Source organism: Arachis duranensis, chromosome 4 (genome assembly GCF_000817695.3).
Source record: "Arachis duranensis cultivar V14167 chromosome 4, aradu.V14167.gnm2.J7QH, whole genome shotgun sequence".
NCBI lineage: Eukaryota > Viridiplantae > Streptophyta > Magnoliopsida > Fabales > Fabaceae > Arachis > Arachis duranensis.
In genome coordinates, this window is record NC_029775.3 from 120,933,097 (window position 1) to 120,957,469 (window position 24,373).

General features: G+C 32.9%; 6 protein-coding genes across 7 annotated transcripts; 3 read left to right on the forward strand and 3 right to left on the reverse strand.

Moving 5' to 3' along the window:
• Positions 1–2,204: 2,204 nt before the first annotated feature.
• On the forward strand, positions 2,205–3,149 carry LOC107486813 (uncharacterized). The gene is made up of 2 exons (XM_021141752.1): positions 2,205–2,403; positions 2,518–3,149. The coding sequence occupies exons 1-2, from the start codon at positions 2,205–2,207 to the stop codon at positions 3,147–3,149; spliced, it is 831 nt and encodes a 276-aa protein (XP_020997411.1).
• Positions 3,150–9,940: 6,791 nt separating this feature from the next.
• On the reverse strand, positions 9,941–11,962 carry LOC107486837 (heavy metal-associated isoprenylated plant protein 21-like). Of its 2 annotated transcripts, none has more exons than XM_016107402.3 (3): positions 11,867–11,962; positions 11,679–11,754; positions 9,941–10,444 (listed from the first exon to the last, which is right to left on the reverse strand). In XM_016107402.3, exons 1-3 carry the CDS (start codon positions 11,936–11,938, stop codon positions 10,149–10,151), a joined length of 444 nt encoding a protein of 147 aa, XP_015962888.1. In that variant the 5' UTR covers positions 11,939–11,962; the 3' UTR covers positions 9,941–10,148. The 2 variants fall into 2 exon arrangements, with proteins under 2 accessions (XP_015962888.1, XP_015962889.1); XM_016107403.3 differs by having other exon boundaries at positions 11,679–11,750; positions 11,867–11,939.
• Positions 11,963–14,180: 2,218 nt separating this feature from the next.
• LOC107486838 (mitochondrial import inner membrane translocase subunit Tim9-like) lies at positions 14,181–15,944 on the reverse strand. The gene is made up of 2 exons (XM_016107404.3): positions 15,806–15,944; positions 14,181–14,542 (listed from the first exon to the last, which is right to left on the reverse strand). The coding sequence occupies exons 1-2, from the start codon at positions 15,898–15,900 to the stop codon at positions 14,350–14,352; spliced, it is 288 nt and encodes a 95-aa protein (XP_015962890.1). The 5' UTR covers positions 15,901–15,944; the 3' UTR covers positions 14,181–14,349.
• Positions 15,945–16,068: 124 nt separating this feature from the next.
• On the forward strand, positions 16,069–17,353 carry LOC107486930 (uncharacterized). The gene is made up of 2 exons (XM_016107503.3): positions 16,069–16,329; positions 16,823–17,353. The coding sequence occupies exons 1-2, from the start codon at positions 16,083–16,085 to the stop codon at positions 16,975–16,977; spliced, it is 402 nt and encodes a 133-aa protein (XP_015962989.3). The 5' UTR covers positions 16,069–16,082; the 3' UTR covers positions 16,978–17,353.
• A 982-nt stretch (positions 17,354–18,335) lies between these two features.
• LOC107486928 (uncharacterized) lies at positions 18,336–20,616 on the forward strand. Its single transcript, XM_016107500.3, has 7 exons — positions 18,336–18,601; positions 18,799–18,870; positions 18,958–19,034; positions 19,467–19,614; positions 19,935–20,021; positions 20,138–20,225; positions 20,337–20,616. Exons 1-7 carry the CDS (start codon positions 18,494–18,496, stop codon positions 20,363–20,365), a joined length of 609 nt encoding a protein of 202 aa, XP_015962986.1. The 5' UTR covers positions 18,336–18,493; the 3' UTR covers positions 20,366–20,616.
• A 172-nt stretch (positions 20,617–20,788) lies between these two features.
• LOC107486812 (eukaryotic translation initiation factor 5) lies at positions 20,789–23,349 on the reverse strand. Its single transcript, XM_016107381.3, has 2 exons — positions 23,200–23,349; positions 20,789–22,483 (listed from the first exon to the last, which is right to left on the reverse strand). Exon 2 carries the CDS (start codon positions 22,118–22,120, stop codon positions 20,789–20,791), a length of 1,332 nt encoding a protein of 443 aa, XP_015962867.1. The 5' UTR covers positions 22,121–22,483; positions 23,200–23,349.
• Positions 23,350–24,373: the final 1,024 nt, after the last annotated feature.

The following is a 24,373-nucleotide window of genomic DNA, read 5'->3' on the forward strand; positions in this document are numbered from 1 at the left end:
TATTTTTTATACTAAAAAAATAGATTTAATTATAAAATTTAAAATAATACATAAATTAATTTTAAAAATATATAAAAATTTAATTATAAATTTAATAAAATTATATGAACCAATAATAAAATAGTTAAATCTTTTAATAAAGAACAAAGCTTCGGTTGTGTTATTTCATAATAACAATGAGGTACTTAGTGATGCTAAGTGGTAGCTCCTAAGATTCCTTTATTTATCTGAATGCTATGTCTGGTGAACGCTCTCCTAGGGCATCACGACAAGAACTAGATCTGGTGCAAAGGAGCACAAAGAAAGTTAAAATAAGGGAGGTTGCTGATCTCAACAAGCAGGGAAACGGCATGGATATTCAGGTCGTGGAAAATTATAACTCTCCAAAAATAGCAGATATGTCCTATAAAGACTCTTTGCTATCGCCGCCAGGTCCGAAGATGGTCGATAATATAATTCCGGAAGGGGCTATTGATGAAGATGAATCTGATCCAGAGGACAGGTGGTATAAAGATGAAGAGGTGCTAGAGAAGACGGATAAACCCTTCGATCCATGCCCAGTCATACCAGTGTCGAGAGAAGAGTTTGACGAGTGGTGTAAGCCCTGGCATGCGGCTTTGATCGTCAAAGTATTAGGAAAAAGAGTGCACTTGGGATTCATGGAACAACGACTGAATCGTGATTGGGTGAAAAAAGGTAAGATTAGTGTTATTGACATGGATCGTGATTATTTTTTGGTGCATTTTTCAAATGAGGAAGATTACTCTCATGCTCTCCTTGAAGGTCCTTGGATGATAGCAGGGCATTATCTTATTGTTCAAAGGTGGAGACCTTTTTTTCTATCAACAGAAAACGCAGTTAAGAAGATTGCTGCTTGGATTCGCATCCCGAATTTACCTATTGAACTATACAACCATAGGTTCTTATGGAGGGTTGGTTCAACCATTGGTACTATGTTAAAAACTGATCGTGCTACGTCCATACATTCTCGAGGAAGATTTGCAAGAATTTGTGTAGAAATTGATTTGTCTAAAAAATTGGTACCCAGAATCTCGGTCCTTGGAAGCACTCTAAATATCGAATATGAAGGTCTCCATCTCATATGCTTCAATTGTGGCAAGTATGGACATAAGGCGGAGCAATGTAGCGAAGCAGTAAGCCACGAAGAGGACCAGGAAGCAGATATCGGTGCCAGCAGCCCGAAGGAAGAACAAGCTAATCAGAATCAGGATATTAATGTTAATAGCGCTACTCAAGGAGATTCTAATTCCCATACTAATCGAGTAAGTAATCAAGATCCCCCTAATTTTGGACCCTGGATGATGGTAAGGAGACCTATAAGAAAGAAGTTTGATAAATCCACGCCAAAATACAAGGGAGCCGAATCTGGGAGAGAGATACGCACTAATAAGGAAGATTCAAATATTGAACGAGAGACTAGTAATAAGGAAGGGTCACGTTTTAATGTGTTGAGTGATGATTTTAGTGAAGAGCCACGTGAGGAAAGCTTGCATGGAAATGCTCATGAAGAAGAGGCTATGCATGTGGGTCCAGAACAAGGATTGATCCAAGAGAAGGCTAAGCATGTTGGGCTTGCAAAAACAAAAGCAAAAGCCCAAAAGGTTATTACACCTTATAATTCTATTACAAAAAAGATTCTCAAAGCTGGAGCTGGTAAAAATCCTCAATCATCTAAGAAGAATACCTCTTTTAAGTATGGACCTAACAATGGTGAGAAGAATTCAAAGCCCAAAACCAAGACTAACCATAATTCTCCCCAAATAAGCAAGGTTACTCAATCCCACTTCTCCAGTGAACCTTCATCATCGAAGAATCTAGAGAAAGAAGCGATGGAACTTGTCATACTTGAAAGCATGCGAAAACTCCAACAAGAGGAGAGAGAGGCGTATGAGGCTACAAAACAAGTGCATGACACCCTTGAGAAGCATGTGGTCAAGAATGAATTCATGGTCCAAACCCAAAAGCAACAACAACCAAACTTCGTAGTTGGAGATTCGGTAATGTTTCGGAAAGAAGGTGACCAACTGAAAAAACCTCCAGATGAAGCTATGGAGATTGCAAGTAGTAGCTCTAACAAGGACGACCATGGCATATATGGTAAGATTAATGACAGAGGGAAGGGCATTGCCTTGTCCTAAGCTTAGGTCTCTGGTGACTGTTTTTTCCTTCCATTTATGTTATCCATGAATTTTATTATATGGAATTGTCGTGGAGTTGGTGGAAAGGGTTTTCCTACTTTGATTAGAGATCTGAGGAGAGAGTTTGAAGCTAATTTCATAATTCTTCTTGAAACCCATGTTAATGGGGACCGTGGCAATAAGATTCGAGAAAAGATGGGTTTTGATGGCGTCTTTGTGGAGGAATCTAGAGGGCACTCGGGAGGTATTTGGTGTATTTGGGACACTAATTTTTGGCAAGTTATTGTTCTCCACCACCATGTTCAATTTGTTCATATGCAGGTTGTTGGTAAAAATTCTATCCCCTGGCTCTTTACAGCTATCTATGGCAGTCCTCAAAGAGGTCAGAGAAAGGAGTTATGGAGTTGTCTTAATTCTATTAGTCAGAATATCTCTTCCCCATGGTGTATTGCTGGTGATTTTAATGCCATGCTTCACGCTCACGAAAGGAAGGGAGGATCATTGAATCAGATCCAGGGAGCTTGTACTGATTTTCAAACTTGTGTGTCTGAATGCGGGTTGATGGATTTGGGTTTTTCTGGCTGGCCGTTTACTTGGAAGCGAGGAAATTTATTTGAGAGACTTGACCGAGGTTTGTGCAACTTGGATTGGCAAATTATCTTCCCTGATGTTAAAGTCAAACACTTGGCTATGATGAAGTCAGATCATACTCCTCTCTTATTTCAGCTTGCTTCTCCTCAACCCTTTAACAGAAGAAGGAGACCTTTTCGTTTTACTGCAGCATGGCTTACTCATTCAGATTTCGGTAATGTTGTAAAAAATAATTGGAGCTGGCAGAACTCTTGGTCTAATTGTATTTCAAATTTCCAAGATGCTGTTAGAATTTGGAACTCTTCTGTATTTGGGAATATCTTCTTCAAAAAGAATAGGATTCTTCGTAGATTAAATGGTATTGCCACCAGTCTTAATTTGAATAGCAATTTTTTTTAGAAGACTTGCAAGCAAGTTTATGGAGAGAATATGAGCAGATCCTCTCTCAAGAAGAGTTGTTATGGTTTCAAAAGTCGAGATGCAATTGGATAGAATTTGGAGACCGTAATACTAAGTATTTCCATGGCACGACTATAGCTAGAAGGCGGAGAAATAAAATTAATTCCCTTATGGATGATAATGGGAATTGGGTGTCGGACAACTCCACTCTTGAAGTCATGGCTACTACCTTCTATGTGAATCTTTACCAAGATGACACTCCGGAAAATCCCTTTATTTTGAATCATGCTTTTCCTTCCCTGAATAATTATGAGATCAATCTTCTTGGCAACAATGTTACTAATCAAGAAATTAAGGATTCCATCTTTCAAATGGGCAGCCTGAAAGCACCAGGTAAGGATGGCATTCAGGCCATCTTCTACCAACATCAATGGGAAGTGGTGGGAACAGATTTATGTTGGCTGGTGCAGAGTATCTTCTCTAATCCTCACAAGATTGAGGAGATCAATGAAACTCTTATTACCCTTATTCCCAAGGTGGAGCCGGTTACTCACATGAAGCAAATGCGCCCAATTAGTCTGTGTAATGTCTCATACAAAGCTGTTACAAAGATCCTTGCCAACAGATTGAGAAAAGTGATGGAAAAACTTGTTCAACCCAATCAGTGTAGTTTTGTCCCGGGAAGACATAGCGCAGATAACATTGTCATTACTCAAGAAGTGATACATTCCATGAGACTCAAGAAGGGCTCTAAAGGTTGGATGGCAATAAAGATTGATCTAGAAAAAGCTTACGATAGGCTCAAATGGAGCTTCATCAAGGATACTCTTCAAGATATTGGTCTCCCACAGAATTTCATTGATTTGGTTGTTTGTTGTATTTCTACTCCAAAGATGCGAATTCTATGGAATGGAGAAGCCTTAGAAGAATTCTCTCCCACAAGAGGAATCCGTCAAGGAGATCCCATCTCGCCCTATATTTTTGTCCTATGCATGGAAAGACTTTCTCAACTTATTACCTCTGCAGTGAATTTGGGGTTTTGGAAGCCTATTTGTCTCAAGAAAGATGGCCCTAAGCTATCCCATCTGTGTTTTGCGGATGATCTCATTCTTTTCGCCGAAGCTAGCATGGAGCAGGCCGAGGTTATTAACAAAGTCTTAGATGCTTTTTGCTCGAGCTCAGGACAAAAAGTTAGCAATGAGAAAACTCGTATCTTCTTTTCCGCTAATGTGGGTAATAGTGTCAGAAGTGAAATCAGCAACTCCCTCCAATTTTCAAGAACTGATGATCTTGGTAAATATTTGGGGGTACCTCTCCTTCACTCTAGAGTGTCGAAGAACACCTATAGTGGGATTATTGATAAGCTGAATACTAGGCTCAACAATTGGAAGGCTTCATCTTTGTCATTGGCCGGAAGGACAACACTGGTGAAATCTGTTTTATCTTCTTTACCTAGTTATACAATGCAAACTGCTATTTTACCAATTGCTACTTGTGACATAATTGATCGTAAATGCAGGTCCTTCCTTTGGGGTGAAACTAATCAATCAAAAAGGGTTCATCTTGTTAATTGGAAGAAGATAAATAGTCCCAAAGAATCAGGAGGCCTTGGTATTAGACATGCAAAGGATCTGAATCATGCGTTTATGATGAAAATGGGATGGGGTCTAATAGAAATGAAGGACTCTTTATGGGCCAGAGTGTTGAGATCTAAATACAACTGTGGAGAAGATCTGCTCCCAAGGGTCTCTAGGAAAAATAAGGCTTCTAACTTGTGGAAAGGCATATGCACAACCTGGAATGGGGTGGAAAAGAATTCTATTTGGCGTATTGGACAGGGAACAAACATCAATTTTTGGAAGCATAATTGGGTGCCAGAACTTGGAAAACTGGAGCATCATGCAACTCAGGTAATCAGTCCTTTAGATACTTGTTGTAATTTGACGGACTTCCTTAATGTTTCAGGGTCCTGGGACTTAACGAAGCTCAACGAATGGCTCCCGGACTCAGTAATTAAGAGGATTAGTGCAATGGCACCTCCATCGCCATGGAAAGAAATGGATAGCATTGCTTGGTCTGGTACATCAGATGGTTCTTTCTCCCTCAAATCAGCATACAAATCAATTATTGATGATGCAACACCCTCGGATGAGCTCTTTAAATTGGTTTGGAGATGGAAAGGAACTGAAAGAATCAAATCCTTCCTTTGGTTAGTGGCCCACAACGTGCTTCTAACAAATGTAGAACGGAGAAGACGACATATGTCCAATTCTGCTCAATGTCCGGTTTGCAATGCAGCGGATGAAGATATTCTCCACGTACTTAGAGATTGTCCATTTGCCAAAGCGGTTTGGAACTTCTTCAAGGCTCACGACATTATTACAGATTTCTTCGACATGACTATTAGAGATTGGCTCTTTGCCAATTTATCTAATGAAACTGATTGGTCATGTATTTTTGGAGTGGCAAGCTCATGTCTCTGGTTCTTCCGTAATAAATATATTTTTGAAGGTAAGAGGATGCACCCAACAGCAGCTTTTGAAGTTATTAAATTCCGTGGAAAAGAGATGTTGAGCGTTATGAGGAAAAGCTCCCAATTAAAAAGAAATCGTACTGTAGCTATAAGCATGATAAAATGGTATCCCCCTGTAGAAAATTGCATGAAGTTGAACGTGGATGGATCATTTTTCAAGCGAGAAAACAATGCAGCTTGTGGAGGAGTGTTTCGTAACCACCTTGGCAGATTTGTTGTTGGCTTCTCTTGCAATTTAGGTAGCTGCTCCATCACACAAGCTGAGCTCTGGGGCATTGTAAAGGGTCTGCACATTGCGGTAGCAAATGAATTCTCTCATGTTCTCATCGAGTCTGATTCGGCTATGGCTATTAATTTTATAAGAGAAGGTTGTACTAATTCTCATCCTTGCAAACCTCTCCTTGACGATATAAGCTTGTTAAGTAGCCGCATTCATAAGGTTGAATGGAAGCATACGCTGAGAGAAGCGAATACTGTAGCTGACACTCTTGCCAAGAAAGGACAGCACCTTCCTCTTGGTCTTCATCTGTTTGATACTCCGCCTCCTGACATTACGAATTCTCTCTTGTTAGATAGTTATGGTTCTCTAAGGCCGAGAGGCTCTTGTTAGTTTTTCTTTTTCTGTTTTTTGTTTTGGGGTCTTGACCTCCCTTATCCACCAAAAAAAAAAAAACAATGAGGTACTTAGTTTGAACAATAAATTAAAAAATATAATAATATGTTTTAAAAGAGCCGAGGATCTTGGCCTTATTTGAATAACAAAGAGCGTTTCTAAAAGAGAATTAAGAGATTGCTTAGAGTTGGATTATTATTACTATGTTGTTATGGCTGTCCTATGATAAAACAACACGTATCAAATATATAACTTTTTATTTATTTGTAATAGAAGGGTAAAATATGTCAGAATCAAAGAAGAGAAGGAACTGTCGTTTCTTAAAAAAGTGCGCCTCTTAAATAAATATAATAAATTAATTTGCAGCGGTTGGAACATTTAAATAGTTGTTATCTTGATCAATTTATATAACAGAAGCAAAACCGCGATCAGAATTGTCGCTATTTTGTCAATTTGCAGCAGTTTTAGCAAATGGCCGCCAATTTTTAGACGCTATCTCCTGCATCTGTTGTAGTATAATTTTAAGGTTGATAAAATGTTTAATAGTTAATTCATTAGTTTACTTAAGTAAGTGTTAGAAATTCGAACTATGTTTTGTGTTTGTAATAATTTATTAGCTAATGACAAACTCTTAAATAAAATTTAAATTACAGTAAATTAATTTTTAACTTACAGAATTAAGAGATACTGTAAAAAAAACATAAGATTGATTTTTTAATTTTGAATTTCTATAGAATTATCCATAATTGGAGTAAAATTTAGTGTCTAGTTGTGATATATATGATGCTTAGGGGTTGATGCACATAAATAAAGTTTATTCGGGCTTAAGTTTAAAATTTCAAAAATTTATCTCTTAATACAATGTGAATTAATCGATAATATTAGAAAAATAAAAAGTCAAAATTTGCCTTATTTAATATTTATTAATTATTATAATAATTGACAAATAATAAATAAAATAAATTTTAATTATTTTTGATTAATTTATTTTGATTAAATATTTTCGGTGGATTAATAGTATAAATAAAATTTAAGCTTCTATAAAGGTTGCAGCACAAGAATAAAATAGGGTAATATCTAGATTTTTATTTAGAATACACGTCTCTTAAAAAAAAATCAAAAGTTATTTTGTCAAAAATTAAATTTTTTAAAAACTAAAATAATAGTTTATTCGGATAACATATTTAGGCTGGTAAGATGGTTGATTAGTGGACATTAATCCATCAATCAAAGGAAGATTAATGTAATTATATATACTAATATACAGTTCTCTTAAAAGTTCAGCATAATCGCTCCTTTATTAGCAGAAGCTTCTTTAACAAAAAAAATGCCTCCATCGAATAATAAAGCTAAAAGGGTGCACCTCTTTATCATCAATTTCTCATACCTTTTGGCATTACGTATCAATAAGCAAAGTATTAACTATTGAACATACATGAATTTAAAGTTGTATTAAAAAAATTGTAGGAAAAAATATATATAATGTTATATATAACAACTATGTTAGGTGTACACAAAAAATTAGCTATAAAATTAAATAATTATATAAAACATATATTAAAATATTAATATACATTAAAAATAAATTAAATTGTACATATATTTATACATAAATATATGTATATATACGAGTTGATATATATTTTGGTTGATTGTGCTTTAATTTATATTATAAGGGATGTAATATAAAGTTTTGGAATATATTTTGCTTACTACCAAAACAAATAAAGCAATAAACAAATGGGTTCTTTTGCTTTGTCTTTTGTAATATTGGCTGGTCCTCATCAACTAAATTGTCTGATCAGATAAGATTACAATTATCACATTAGACTCAAATACAGTATTATTTAATTTATTATTAATAATTTTTTTTATTATATTGGAGCCATATATATGGATGCTGCATTACTCTAATGAATTCAAAATCACTTAATTAATTTTGAATGACATGAATTACAATCTTTATAGAAACATGGAGTGCTGGAGAAAATAACTTTATAATTTGCAAGTTTGATGATAGAGATGATCATAAGTAGTACATTATCGTTGACATGTTAAGTTTTAAATTTTTTTTTCTAAAACTAAATAAGTTCAATCATTGAGAGGTATCTATTTTAAATAGCTTATTACACAAGCAAAACTTTCACACACTTTTGCAACCTTTAAATCATATCATAAACATTTCACATGCAACAACCCATTTTAGTCATTAAGCTAAGGTGTTCTGCAAGCCTCTCTAAATCAATATATATTTTAAGATAAAAACTCAGGTGCAGTCGACTTCACGTAAAGTTGATAGCTGAGAGTTGTTAGATAAAAATTTAGTCAAATCAGTCAAATTATCTAACGGCTCTCAGTTATCAACTTCACGTGAAATCGACTGCACTTGAGTTTCCACCATTTTTATAGTTTGGACAATGATTCTTAGAAAGAGAAGAGATACGGGTTTATATGAAAAAAAGAAAAATACGTCACTGAGAGAAAATTAAATATCTCGCTTTTTAGAAAATAAAACACGTTTTTATATTTTTAATTAGTCAAATATTTATTTGTTTTCGAAATAAAAAGTTAAGGACTTATTTATATTATATAGGCATATAGCTGAATTTTTGTTAAGAAGAAAAAAGAAAATTAAAAGGTGTATTTTTGCATAGCTTATAACTAATTAATCTTGAGGTAGAAACACTAATTATATTAATGCCTTTGGGTACATAATGAATTAACAAGAAATGAAAAAAGATTAAAATAATAAGGATACTTAGCTTAATTAATATAAGTGTGTGTTGGACACATGAATAGATAGAAGGGTAAGTGGTGGTTTTGCATTGTGTTATTCGAGTTGTCTTGTGTGGTAGGCAGCAAGAATCAAATTCCCCCAAGAACAAACTTTCACAAATGATGTCTTCTAATTTACTATTATGCTTTACTACTTTTTAAATAAAGTTTCATTGCAACATTCTCCTCCAGCGTTTTTCATTTTCCTCGAAGGTTCAATACATAATTCATGACCGTATCACGAATGTTCAAGATTAGTCATTCACGATGATTGTTAATATAGAATGTTAATTTATATGCGTAGCTGCTTTAAATCAGTCTTAAGAATGAAGTGCAAATTCGTCTACATGTTAATATTTTATGTCAACAATTACGATTATTGATAACAAATCAAATTATAAAAAAACTGTATTGTCTAACAGAAATAAATATTAATTTTTTATATATTTTTAAAATTTAACAGACTAATTAAAATATCCAATATTAAAAATCTCGATAATTACTTTTATCTTTTATTTACTACAATGTTATTTGAAATTTTAGGAAAATCACTTAAATTGAGTGAATACTCCACCCGATTCCTGACAATTACTTCGAAAGGACTACGAGACCCCAAAAAAATATCAAACCCTGCCTTTGATTTTTTTAGAGACTGATTATTTCCTGTGCAGAAAAAAAAATATTGACTTTTGTTGGCACAGGGACTAATTAGTCCCATCAAAGTAAAGCTTAAGAGTCGAGTCAGATTTTTTTTTAAGAATCTCATTGTCTTTCAAAGTAATTGTAAAGGGCATTTAAAATTTTTTTTCCCACTTAGATTCTAGTGGTGATGATATATATATTAGTTTGAAGAGAAGTTATACTTCGCTCCCAAAAAAGAAAAGAAAAGGAAATAGACTCTTCCTCTAATAATAGAAAGCCTTATCAAAGAGAGAAAAAAAATACTTATTTATTAGAAACTCACTAAAATTATTATAAGCCGAAACTACCAAAATCCCATACGTGATATAAAAAAAAAGGTACATCCTCTGTATATATAATTGACTCATTTTTCCACCAAATAAAGTTGTTGTTATTGTTACATGATGGAGCATGAATTAACGTTGTCTTCATTGAAGAAGTTTAAGAGTTGATCTTGAGTGTCTTGTGAAGAAGTAGGAAATGTTTGAGAGGTTCGGACACAATTGGGAGGTGCCCTTTTATCATAAACACCCGAAGCATGAGGATATGTCACTACATGTTGTGGAACATATGGCCAAAATTCTGCTCTTTTTTTACCCGTTTCTTTTACCCTCTTCAACACCTTGTTTGCATCAACATAACCATTCACGCTTACTTTGCTTTCTTTTCTGTTTATATTCACTGATTTCACTCCTACCAAATATAATCAACAAGCTAAGTAAGTATACAAATTAAATCATGCCCATGCATAAGTTGGGTTGGTCAAAGAAAATGTACGTATAAATAGTCTTATTGTAATACATGATAGTACATAATAATTGTATTGTTTAATTTATGGTAGAAACTCAGGTATAGTCCACTTCACGTGAAGTTGATAGCTGGGAGCCGTTAGATGATTTGACTGATTTGACTAAATTTTTATCTAACGACTCTCAGCTATCAACTTCACGTGAAGTCGATTGCACCTGAATTTTTACCTTAGTTTATATAGTCAACCTCGTTTAAGAGAGATAAAGTTTTGTGTATGAGTTTAATTTTAATATATTGATAGTATAAAATATTTTATATAATTATATAATCTTATCTGTTTTTTAGATGAATATTTATATAATTAATATATAAAAATATATTTTTATTAATGTGTCATTATATAATTAAAAATACGTGTAAAACTAATTTATACCGATGTTGTATAAAAATTATTTCTTTGTTGTATATGAAAATGGAGGTGGAAATGCTTAAAGGATGACCTAAAGTAAAAAGAGGAAAAGGAAACAATGTACAATGATGTTGTGAACTTGAAGCTAGGGAGTTCTTAACGTAATGGTAACAATTGACTATTATTTATTAGGCATCTCTCCAAATAGGTAGGAGTTTTTTTTTTTTTTCTTTTCTCTTTTCTCTAATTAGAGATAGGTAGATATATCTATTATATTCTTTCCCCTCATGGAAATAAAAATTTTTCTTTTACAACCAAAACACAAATAAAAAAATATATTAATAAATGATATGATGACTATTATCAAGAAGACTAGAAATAGAGCTAGGTAGATTCAAGAGCACGAAGTATATAATATAAAAAAGCTTTTAAATATATCGGTATATTAGTATTTTAATAAATTTTAACTGTTAATCTTAATTATATATTATATATATTTTTTATGTTTAAGACTAACAGTTAAAAATATTGAAACAATAATATAAAGCTTTGGAAAAGAAGATCATAAATAATGTTGTTTGAATTTTTTAAAACGGGAACATAATTTTAGCAGCTCTATAGCTCCTATGATCATAATTATTTATTTTCTACGATAATGTGCCAAAATAATGAGAAGAAGCTTATGAATTTGCAGCACATTGATTAAGAAAGCTAAGAGAATTGAAGATATTAATGGTAGGTGTTATTAGTTGGTGATGGAAATTAAACCTCTCATTGTAGCGACTGCATTTCTAACCTTTCGTTCACATCCATCGCAATCCATTTTGACTTTAATCTCAACTGTCTAATAATAAAACAATGCAAATACATACATTAGATTATAGGAATTAATTAATTAGAATGGAAGAACCAAGAAGAAAACTAAACAAAGAGAGCATGCATATATTATAAGATACCTGCATTGATTTGAGTTTTCTTTTTGTTGTTGGAACGGTGCAAAAGTAGAAGATGTAATCCAGTGCTCCCATTTGTAATAATTATTTTTCTAGAGAAGACACTCACACAAACATGAGGGCAAGGTGTTTATATAGCTAGGGAACTCAAAAGATTCACATACACAGAGAAAGAGATAAAGATAAATGTACAAAAGCAGTGTCTAGAAATATTTTTTTTTTTTTAAAGTTAGGAGTGAGATTCAAATTTTTGACCTCTAAGTGAGTATAAAAAAATTATGCCATTTGAGTTATAGCTCGTTGGCCTAAAAATTAAAATTAACATTATATATTATTACAAGAGAAAATAATAAAAAAATGTAAGATATAACACTGTTTTAAAATTAAAATTATTTTTTACGATATTTTTTAATTTAGTAGATTAAGAACTAATTCTCAACAAATTCGAATGATATTTAAAAATATGTCGTTTTTTAATATTTACTCAGGTTTTGGTTTAAAACTAGATTAATGTTATGTATGTATGCTATATATTAACAATGGAATTAAATATTTGAGATACATAAATATAAAATTATAAAAAAAAAATTGATCATATGATGCATGTATGTGTATCTCAATCTTTTTGTAACGCCTGTATATGCTTTGCTTTAATTTCCAACTATTAATTGATAGTTTTGATACAATACAATACACATGATTCCGTCTACTAGGTCTAGTTGCGTTATTATATATATTAGAATGAGTGGCCAAATATATCCCTTGGATTTTCCTTTTTTCTTAATTGAAAGAAAACTTTAAAATTTTAGAATTTGGAATTAATTAGCTAGTTGCTGAGGTGGTTTAGTGAATCATTATTATACTAGAGCAAGGTTGAAGTGATACAAATATATACGATTATACTAGAGCCAATGGGAGAGGAGAATAATTGACCCAACTTATGTTCTCCAAAAGTGTAAAGTGGCATTATATCTTTTGTAAGCTTAAAAAGACAAGGAAAAAGGAATTAAAAGAACATTATGATTTATGCAACTCCATGTTACTTTAGAACCACCGCCCAAAGGATCAAACTTTGTTTTGTTGACTAATTTGCTTAGCTTCAATGCAACTTCTTGTGGCCGTCATGCTCTATATGCTATATATCGGAAGGGATATAAATATATCTATATTCATTCTTTTCAACACTTGCATAAGTACATGTATATATGTATTTAGAATAACTAATATTTTAATAATTAAAATTTAGGCACTATGAATTTTAATTAATTTAATATTTATTAAAGATTTGATTATTTTAACAAAATTAACTAAAATATTCGTTGAGATTATTCATTTAGCTAATTTTTTATGGATATTAAATTAGTTTATATCTTTTATTGTTAAAATTACGTAAATCTTTTATTAGATCAGTTACATACACATCCAAGTCTTATTGCTATCAAAATTTAATCAAGCAGGTTTAATACTAGTATGATTGTTAGTACTAGTATTAAATCCAAGTTTATTAGTACTAACAAAAACTACTCTCATTAAAAAAGCGCCTACACGCGCCCGAAACCCCAAAAAAACATTACCTCTTCGTGCTCTAATATAAAAAATCATTTCGTTCATATCTCCTACTCAAAACTGCAACAAAGAAATTTGAAATTTCTCTCAAAATCTCTCAAAAATCTTTCAAAATTTCTGTAGAAACTATTACAAAATCCAGTGGTATGTTTGAGATCATCAACAAAAAACATAAAAAAAGAACAATAAAGATTCCTCAAGGTACCAACAAAACTACTTACTCTTAATGTTCAGCTTTCTCTTTCGCATTTTTCGTATTTCTATTAGTTTAGTTTAGAGTTTAGTGGATCGAGTATTTAGTAGATCGAATTTCTTTGATTCAATTTTTTTTTGTTTTTCTCTGTAATTAGGGCATCTAATAAAATTGTATTGTCAGTTTATTAGTTCTAATAAATAATTTTGGTTCATTTCTTAGTTTAATTGAAGTTTATTTTAATCCAGAAATAAATTGGATGTACTTTTGTTGATAGTTGAGTCTTTTTGACTACTTGTTTAAATCCAAAATAGTTCAGATTTCAAAAACAGACTTATTGATATCAATAGAAAAAGAAAAAGAACATGGACTTGATCAACTTTAGAAGCTAGAAAAGCATCTATTGGGAGCCTTCTTCAACAACGGCATGTTACTTTGTTCTTGGAATCTGCTATATTTAGACAATCCTCGACAAAGAAGCATTTAAACAAAAAATGATTTCAAGAAAAAGAAAATAAAATAAAAAAGAACAGGTAAAGATGATGGGCACATTGAATATGAACATCATGACAAAACCAATAGTATCACATTTTCTTTTACTCTATCTAAAGAAATTTCACTTGTCATGAATAATTTCTGGTTTAGAACCACTAAAGTGGACATACATTATACAAAAATTGTTCCATGTTACAAAAATGAAAAAAATCAATTGTCCAGAAGACAGAGGCTATTGAGAGACACCAGTATGTGCACCTTGGTCAAGATCTGAAAATCTGGAACCAACTTGCATGGAAAGCCTCATGAATTTTTTGGCACACCTGAGAACACACGCTTCCTCGTTTCTGGTTAGGGATTTCCGATAGAATGTATCGACACAATCCTTGAAACATCGCTCCGCTAATGAATTATACATCCTTAGACTGCAATTTTAATGGAACAGAAAACAAATTAACAAAGTCCACCTTATGCTACAAGTAAACAATTTCTACACCAAATGGACCTAACCAGAACTTCTACATTCACATCCCTTCAACTTTAAACTCTATATAAAATTATAAATAGCTGCATTGCTTTAATATATGCACAAAATAGTGTTAGTTTAACATGTAATTTCGCCAGAAACTTGCACTTAAGAAGTAAGATTTAAAAGCTATTTCATTTTTGCTTCAGTCTTAACAATTAACACACACAGTTCTAAAGTATCCAAATGAATAAGACTAAGAAAAGGATATTTCAAAAAGAAAAAAAATAATGAGAAATTCTGCACATAACGGGGAACTAGAACAAAGCAAATTTTTTTCATTCCAGCACTACAAGCATTTTTATACATGGGAGTACATCAAATGGTGATAGCTTCAGACTTGACCTGAAAGATGCTAGTTACATCTGTTGGACCAGTCGGAAATACAAGCTTTCTTGCACCCAAAGGGACAGGACATGAACTCCATTTTCCCATGGCATCCGACAACTAGTCGAGAAAGAGAGGGAAGAAGACCTAAGCGAGCGAGACGAGAAGGAATTAAGGATCTAATCCCTTAGTTTAGTGGCATTGTTTAACAATCATCCTCTAACATGAGAAGGCCACATTTTTAGCTGCATCAACTGCAATAGAAACTACTTATTTAAAACCTCGATTTCCTTGATGATAACCTAATATTCTTAATCAATGAATCAATTCGAGGATTCAAGATAGAACAGGCCACATATGACAGGTATCAACAAGTATATGGCACATACAGAAGAGTAATTGAATTAGTATATCTCCCAATGGAAACAACAATTACATCTTATATTACATGCTTAAACATATAAAGAAACAATTTACTCAATTCAGCTCTCATATTAAAAAATCAAAAATAAAAATTTAACAATTTCATATATGAGAAACATGGGAAGTTCAATCAAGGCTTCATAAGTTCATTGACAATAAATCCACCTAAAAAAAATTAATGATTTTTTTTCTTTTTTTAAGATATAGCTTCCAAGTTCAGATCCCAATCTAGCATTCAATCCTTGGGGTAATTACTAATTACTCTTCCAAATTCCAATATAGAAATCTCACAAACAAATAAAACTAAAAGGTGAATAATAAAACAAAAACGAACCAAAGCTCCGAATCCATGATTTCCATGGATAAACAAACAAAGCAACATTAATAACAAATAAATAAATAAAAATTATACCTGTCTCGAATTTGTAGCTGGTCTACCATGGTGGACATTCGTTGCTTATCCTCTTCAGGAAGATCAGACATGCCATTAAAAATGCTCTTATCCATCTCCAATTTACACGAACAAGAATGAAAAACGGTTAACGAGGTTTTCAATTGTTTTTTCTGATTTGGGCCTATGGTTGTTTTGTCATTTTGGGCCCAACTTTGGGCCTGGCCCATTTAGAAGAAATGTAATGAGTAAAAACATGAGTAGCAGTGTAATTCCTGATCTGTCCATTTCTTCTTCCATGGCTGTTTCCTTGTTCTCTCAGCTGCATCTGCATCCACTGCTTCATGGTAACAACAAAATCTCTTTGTCTCTGCAATCTCAACAAAGGTTTCATTCACCATCCAAGGCTGTTAGTATTATTCAGTGTTGCTCGAGTTCTTCAAACCACAGCATCAAGCTCAGAACTTGCAAGAACTGCAAATCTCAATTCGACCCTTCACTCAATCACCCTCTTGCTTGTCGCTTTCACACTGCCCATTTTGGTGGTAACTCTCTTTTCAATTCCTTTGTTTCATCTCCTATTAAAAGTTTCTGGCTTTTCCGTTATCTTTTATTCCCCCAATTGGAGACCAAATTTTCTTGCTTGAATGCTGATATTGAATAGTATATGAAATGAGGGTAGTGAATTGTGAATTTTGATCGGTTAAAATCTTGAATATATATAAAGTATGTATAGAAAAGTTCCAAAATTTGTGTGGAACTTTGTGAATTATATATATATGTGTTCTTGTTAGCTGGTTTCTATTTAGCATAACTTATATAAATATGTTTCGAAATTAATCTGCACAAAATATCAAATTTAAGGGAACATTTACAATTCGAAGGTTAATGAAGTATTGGAGGGTCTATCATGAAAAGTATTAGGAACTTGAAGCTAATTAAGACCTTGGCATATTTAAGCATTGTGCTTATTTTCCTTCTTTCCTATGAATCTTGTCTAACTATTTGGGATATCTGTCTTGTCTTCCTGTTCCACAGGAGAAACTAAGAGGAAGTTTGAGAGTGTTTATGAAGGGGGCACCATGAACACTCCTGATTCCGGCAAAGTTTTTCAGTATTGGCATTGCTGCGGATCCGAAGATCCCTTCCATCCTGGCTGCACTTCTGCACCTCACTCCTCTTATGATGACTGATGTTCATCAATGTCTCTTCTTCAACTCTTCAATTAAAATTCTTTTAGCTAATATACACTTATCATGACTCAATGCTAGAAAGGATTCAGGGACTAATATGGTGCCTGGAGTCGGATCTCGGGGACCAGTATAGTAAATTTTGAATCTGAACGACTAAAATGGTAAAAGTCATAAATCTCAGATACCACTATGGGGATTTAGTCTACTCATCTTGTGTACAAATGTTATTGATTCCTTGTGTAACAATCTCAAAAAATGCGATTATTTTTGTGTGCACAATGAATCTGTTATTAGTCAAGATATTGATGTAGTTAGTAATCTGTTATTGGAATGTTAAACTGATTCATATGCTAATGCTATCTGATGCTAATCAATACGTTTTCATTGTTATGTAACAATCGATTTCAGTTTGCACCGTAAACCACTTATAAATAGCTATAACAACCATCATCACAATTTCCTTGTAAAAAAGAGTTGATTTAGAGATCCCAACTCGACTTATTATCAATGGAGGCAGCCAAGCTTTCATGGAAGCCGATCTTCTCCAAGAGCCTAATTCGCTGGCGGTGCATGCCACGATGCAAGATTGTTGGGATGAGCTACTCTGATGGCGGCGATGATCAGGACTATTATCTAGGAAGGTCATGTGGCATAACGTAATTGAATGCAATAAGAGAAGTACTACTATGTTTACTACGACAAAGATGTATTTGAAGCATTAAGGTTATTGGGAATGTTGTTTGTTGAGCCTAAGACAAAGTGTTGCATTAGGGATGCTCACATTTGTTGCTTTGAGTGTGATGATATCTTTTGGTGTAAGATTGTTTCATGCCATGGATATTGATATATATCTTGCTTTGGCTAAACTAAGATGAGAGAAAATAATAGAATATCTAGCTAGGTAGAAGAAAGAAACTAATGATTATTAGTTGAAATGAAGAAACAAAGCTACCATATGTAGATTCAACTGCTTCCTTTTTGTGTTATATACCAATATTACTATTAGAATTGTAATGACTCTACACATTATAGTTTCTTATTTGTCAATGTGTTGTAACTTGTAAGTTTTAATTTTCTTAAAAATGGATGAATAAGTTAATTCATATTTATTGTGAAAAGCACGTGGATGGAGATTCTCTGCTTTCCTTTGTAGTATAGTGCTTTTCTCAGGCATCACACAACATAACATAGAGAAAATTAAATAAATATGTGTAGATAAAAAAAGGAGGGAATGTGTTTCTTGGTTTTGAAGATTTCTACATTGTTTTATTATTATGGCATACCTTATGTTATATTTGTGCTTTGTTTGTGATAACAAGGACACTCAATCTCTTGCTTCGTTTTGAGGACCAGCCAAATAGAGAAGCAAAACAAATCAAAGCAATCATCATAAATTAAAGGCTTAATGCATTGTTGTATTAATTCCTGAATCTACTCAACAAATTGCCATGTTTTGATGTCTTCATGTCGCACACAGTCTTAATTTGTTGGATTCGAGTTCTGTTTTGTGCATGAAATGGAATCGTTATCTCCTAATAATATATTCGTACAATGCCGAATATGTCACAATGAAGATGAAGAGTCACACATGGAAACACCATGTTCATGTTCTGGCACCCTCAAGGTAATTATAAATTTAACAAAGGAAAATATCAGATAACTATAAATTAACACCTATTATGTAAATTTTTCAGAAGTAATCAAACCATATGTCTAACATCCTAGCAAGAAAAATTAAGACATGTATTGCCTATTGGAATTCTACAATTAATAAACAAGAGAACGCTTTGGTTAATTAATTGATTGATTTTAATGTTGTAGTACGTACATAGAAATTGTGTTCAAAGATGGTGCAATGAGAAAGGCGATACTACCTGTGAGATTTGCCTAAAGGTACATAATTATGTTCACTTAAACAATAATAATAACAATAATGATGATGATGATGATGATAGTAACAATACATGTTAACTAATGCAGCAATTTACACCCGGCTACACTGTACCCCCACCACCTACTTCCTCATTCCATGATGGTGGATCTCCAATAAATTTCGGGTAAATATATACGTTGACAAACATTTACTAGATTCATGTTTCATGTTCATACTTCATCTTTTTTTATATTGTCATTGTTATTTCTTTTTGGTTTAATTACTCTGTTGGTCCTATAGTTTCGCGAAATTTTCTATACTTTTTTTTTTCTTTTAATTGGGTTTTTGCTCCAATTTTTTTTAAATTAGATCATTCTTAACAGTAATTGGCTTAATTTTATAGGGACTTAACTAAAAAGAAAAAAAAAGGTGCAGAAACCCAAATAAAAGAAAAAAAATTGTAGAGACCCAATTAAAAAAAATATTAGTACAAGGACTCAATTAAAACAAAAAAAAATACAAAGACCTAATTAAAAATTTTGCAAAATTATAGAACTAATAGAATAATTAAACCTTTCTTTTTCTACCATGAAGTGATAGAAGTTTGTTGTCTTAGATGGAACTATTGGGAGACTTCAAGAAGAGTTCACAATAGCAATAATCAGTTTGTATCAATGTTTGGTGCTGATAATCATGAACCTGACATTGAATATTCAACACCATCTACAAGGTCCATGATATGCTGCCGCATAGTTGCCACTATTGTAATTTCCATTTTTGCTTCTTTTAAATTTATATATTTTACATAGACAAAGTTCATGGGGGGTAGCAATTTTCTTATTAATTAGCTAAAGAAAAACACACTTTATTAGACACTTAAACCTTTACTACAATGGGTGTTTTTCTAGTAATTTTAAACCTTAATTCTCTAAAGATTATTGGGCTACATTAAAAATAAGGCATACTTAATTAATGATTATTTGTCTATGAGAAATTATACAAAAAAAAAATGGATAGTTTATCTCTCTTGCTATATTTTTACAACAAGGAACTAAGGATTATGTGCGTTCCATGTATATTGCAGTTTCTTGGTCTTATTGTTTTAAGGCATACGCTTCAAGTTATACTGATACTCAGTGAAACAGAAGAGTATTCGTTGACAGTGTTTATGGTAAGAGGATATATCATATATCTACAGATGATAATTGAAAAATAACAACCATCTTTTTAGAAAGCCTACACAATAATCTAGAGGAGTTTAAGAAAACTGATTCAATTTGATTGCAGCTATTACTGTTGGGAATCCTTGGGATATTGATTTCGATACATACGATGATCAAAGCTAACTACTACGGCCCAAGGACTTCAATACCAGGTTACAACATTTGTTCTTAACCACTTGTGAATTAGATGGTGTAATGAGACTTAGTTACTAATAAAACTGAAGATTAGCTAGAATCCAATTAATGATTGTTTCTGTGTACAGATTCATCATTCCCTTATTTCATCACGTGAAGAGTGTAAACAATATTGGTGATTCCATGCTCTATGGTAAATTTCGGATGAAGAAATTGCTTTGATGTTGAAATATTTGATGAAAATCAAGAGTGGAGATGAGGACACTGTGATCAATTTGTATAAAGGGCAAATCATGAATGCCTAAATTACAGAGAAAATTAACGTTGTATGCTTAACTTGTATGCAAAAATAAACCAAATGTATGTTGTACACATGGAAAAGATCACAAGCATTATTGATGATTGAAATTACCAACAAAATTCATGTAATTTACGGGCACATGTAATCAGAAACATATCTTATAGCGAATATATAACTAAAACCATAGTACTTAGAACACAATATCACGCATAATCCAGACACACACATGAACTCTAGCAACACTTCAACCACACAAGGGGCCAAAACAAGACCCTTTATTCAAAATAAAAGGACACAACAGTAAAGAAAATCAACAAACTGAGGACAATAACAGTAAGTAAATGTGATATCATAATCTTCAATATTCTGAACTGAGCACAAACTATTCTCATTCTTCCTCCGATTCTGACAATGGACGACGTGCTCTTCCTCCACCAAATCAACATCATAGAGGGCTTTCAGAATAAGGGCAACCTCCTTCAATGCATTGCTACCTTTCTTGTAACAGAACTCCTCAACAGCATTGAGCAATAACAGCTGCGATCCCTCGTCATCTCCAGCAACTGCAGCAGCAAGGTGATTCTTCCTCTTGGTAGCTTCTTTTCCAAACCCTTTCTCGACGCCATCAAATAATCCTTCAAGAAGTGCATTCATCTTCTCCTGAGCAGATACAGGAAATGCAGCAATATGTGACTGCAATTCCTTCGCTGCAACACCTTTCTTCAAATATGCTTTCACTTCCCTGACCACAGTTGCATAGTTCACAGTGTCACCATTCTCAGAACCCTTGCTTTCTGTCTTCTTCTTCTTCTCTGGCTCATTTGTTGAGAGCATGACCATATCAGCAGTCACAGCACTTAACTGTTCTTGGATACGTTGACGAGCAGCATCAATAGATGTATCCGTTTGCCACTGAACATCATCATCTTCATCACGAGCCTCCTCTTTCTCATCAATTTGACTGTGTGTAGGAGATACACGTTCCTCATCAGAGCTACCTGCTTTCTTCTTACTAGATTTTACAGTGCCATCCTTTGATGATGAAGAGCCTTTCTTCTTAACCTCTTTCTTCAGTTTCTTCTGTTCCTCATCAGCCATTTCACCTTCCTTCATCCTCTCCTTCTCAGCTCTCCTCATGGCCTTTTTGTCTTTCGATCCTTTCTTTGCTTCGGGAGGGTTCTTGATGATAAAGGTAGTCAGCTTGTCCCTCATGTCCACATCAGACACAAAACCACAAGCAGCACATTTCAGCTGGATCATTTGACTCTTTGTAATCAAAATATCAGTTTCAGGATTTCCACAACCGTAGCATTGGACATATTTCTTAATGAAGTTCTCAAGAAGGCCCGCAAGTTTTGCAGTATCATGTGCTCCATTAACATGAGAAGTGCCGGTTTTCTCATCGAATTTCGATTGTGCTCCAAGCTCACAACCGAAATATTTGGTGGTGTAAGATGCCGGCCTAGCCAACGCTTTTGCAATGTCAACCATATTGACAATATTGGTTTTGATGCCATTACCTCTGCCCTCAATCTTGGTTATCATTTTAGGCATCTTATACCTGTAGAAGGCATCATCGCTATTTGCGGCACCAATGTTCTGCAGAGCCATGATGATGATGATTAACAAATAGATGTTCAGAGAAAGCAATATAAAGCTGGGGTAGTGGTCTCTAAGGCTGCTTGCACCCTCAAAAACTCTCCTTCAGAGATTATGGTAGGTGGCCAACCGCAATCAGAAAACCGAGGGATTTTATGGTATGTCTCACGATGCATACAGCTAACTTGGCACGACAAAGGTATGTAGTTTTTTCTAGTAGAAGAAAAATACTCTGCTAGCAGCTCAATTGCTCCAAAATGGGTAGTAGCCTGTTCAAACATGAAAGAAACTTGGGCGTGACACTTTCACTTTATAATCTGCCACAGCAGAACTTGCAGGGACGCCAAACCAACAACCGGAAGATTTGATGAACAACTGTACAATTCCAAAATCAGAAAATCAGTTAAAATTACAACAAAATATAAATCTAATCAGAAAACAAATAAATACCTATAAAAAAATTACAACATTAACAACGAAGACTCGTCTTATATCTATCAAGAACTAGGTTATTAATACAACCATGATAATACTCTCCCATAAGTTCTTAGATCTATTTATGTGATCAACTTGCCTATAATCAATTATTAATCAATTCCATATTCGGTCCCAAGCCATGACAAAATAAAAAGGGTTCACAAAAACCCCAAAAGCATGTGGAATCTACTTCAGATACACATACAAGACAAGAATAAATTCACATCACATACCCTAAAAGCATATATACCACCGAATCCCTTAGCTTCAATCATGAAGCAGAATTTTTGAAAGTCGTAAATTACACATAATCTAAATAAAAAAAGAAAAAGGATTTCCTTTTGGTCAAAGATTAGAACCTTTGCTACTTCAAACACCACAAAAACAACTTTTCCAATAAAAAAACAACAACAATAACAATTAATCCACCTTAAACAAAAAAATTCCAGTATTATTCCAGCTCAAAACATTATATCGGATTATTTTTCGTTAGAAAACGATCAAGCGCAATTACCAATTTCATCATCCATTATCTATTATCAGAAACATTAAAAAAAAAGATAACATGAACTAGATCAACAAAATATCAAGAGAGAATAGATCAAAATTAGTACCTGGAATTGATGAGAAGCTAGTAATAGGGTTCGCGAAGAAAAGAGAGAATCGGAGGATAGAGTTTTGAGAACTGAATAAGATGAATGAGGCGGCGGAGTGCAAAGGCTCACACATATTTATACTCTTATTTATACGGTGTTTGAGGGTCCATGGAATTCTCAAGAATCTTACTTTTTTGTGGTTTCAAATTCAACTCTATCGCATTAACCATAGCTTTTTCTTATTCAATCTCTGCCGTTTATTATGATGACTTTTTGTTAATACTTTTCAACGCTCAATTTGTGGCCGTTCATCTTAATTTGATAGCTTCCACGTTGTCATTTCAATATATCATATTTCTGACAATAAATAATACCCTATTTAAACTTTTTTTTTTACGACTTATCACTAGTGATTATTTAGCTTGAGAAAGTAGGGAAAAAAAATAACTCGTATAAAGATATATAAAACATCTTTTTTTTTTAATTATTTTTTAATAATTAAAATTTAACATAGATAATTAATTAAATTTTGTTATTTTTGTTAAAATTAGGTTAGATAAATTAATTTGATCAAAGTCAACTAACTGTAACTTAAACGGTATAATTGTTTTATATTTATCTAGAGGTCGTAGGTTCGAGTAATAACACGATTTAATTAATTATATGTATTAAATTTTAATTATTAAAAAAAATTTAAAAAAATATTTTAAAAATCTTTATTTGAATGCCTCCTAAAAAAACAAAAAAATATATTTAGAATTTAAAATTAGGTAACCATAAATGTGAATTCAATTTTTGTATGCCAAGAAAGGACGAAGGTCCATGACTATGGAAAATAAAAAACAATTAAAATGGAGTATGAAAATTCTAGGCTCTATCATGTGTGCCAGCTCTTTTCTTGGACGGAAAGCATTTGTAATTACTCGTCAATCGGAATTTGATATTTGAGTTGGTAAATAAATGACACTCAAATTAATTGCTAGAATAAATTGTTAAAAAATGATCTTGTCATCGACAATTAATTGTTTGTTAGTGACTTAGTGTTAATATATTTCTTTTATTATCTTATCGTCATCCTAACATATTAAATTTCTTTTTATGTTAGGTCGAAAACCCGTAGAATAATATTTATTTTCTTTCTCATTTGATTTAATTATATTCTTTCTTATTTGATTTCTATAATTCTATAATA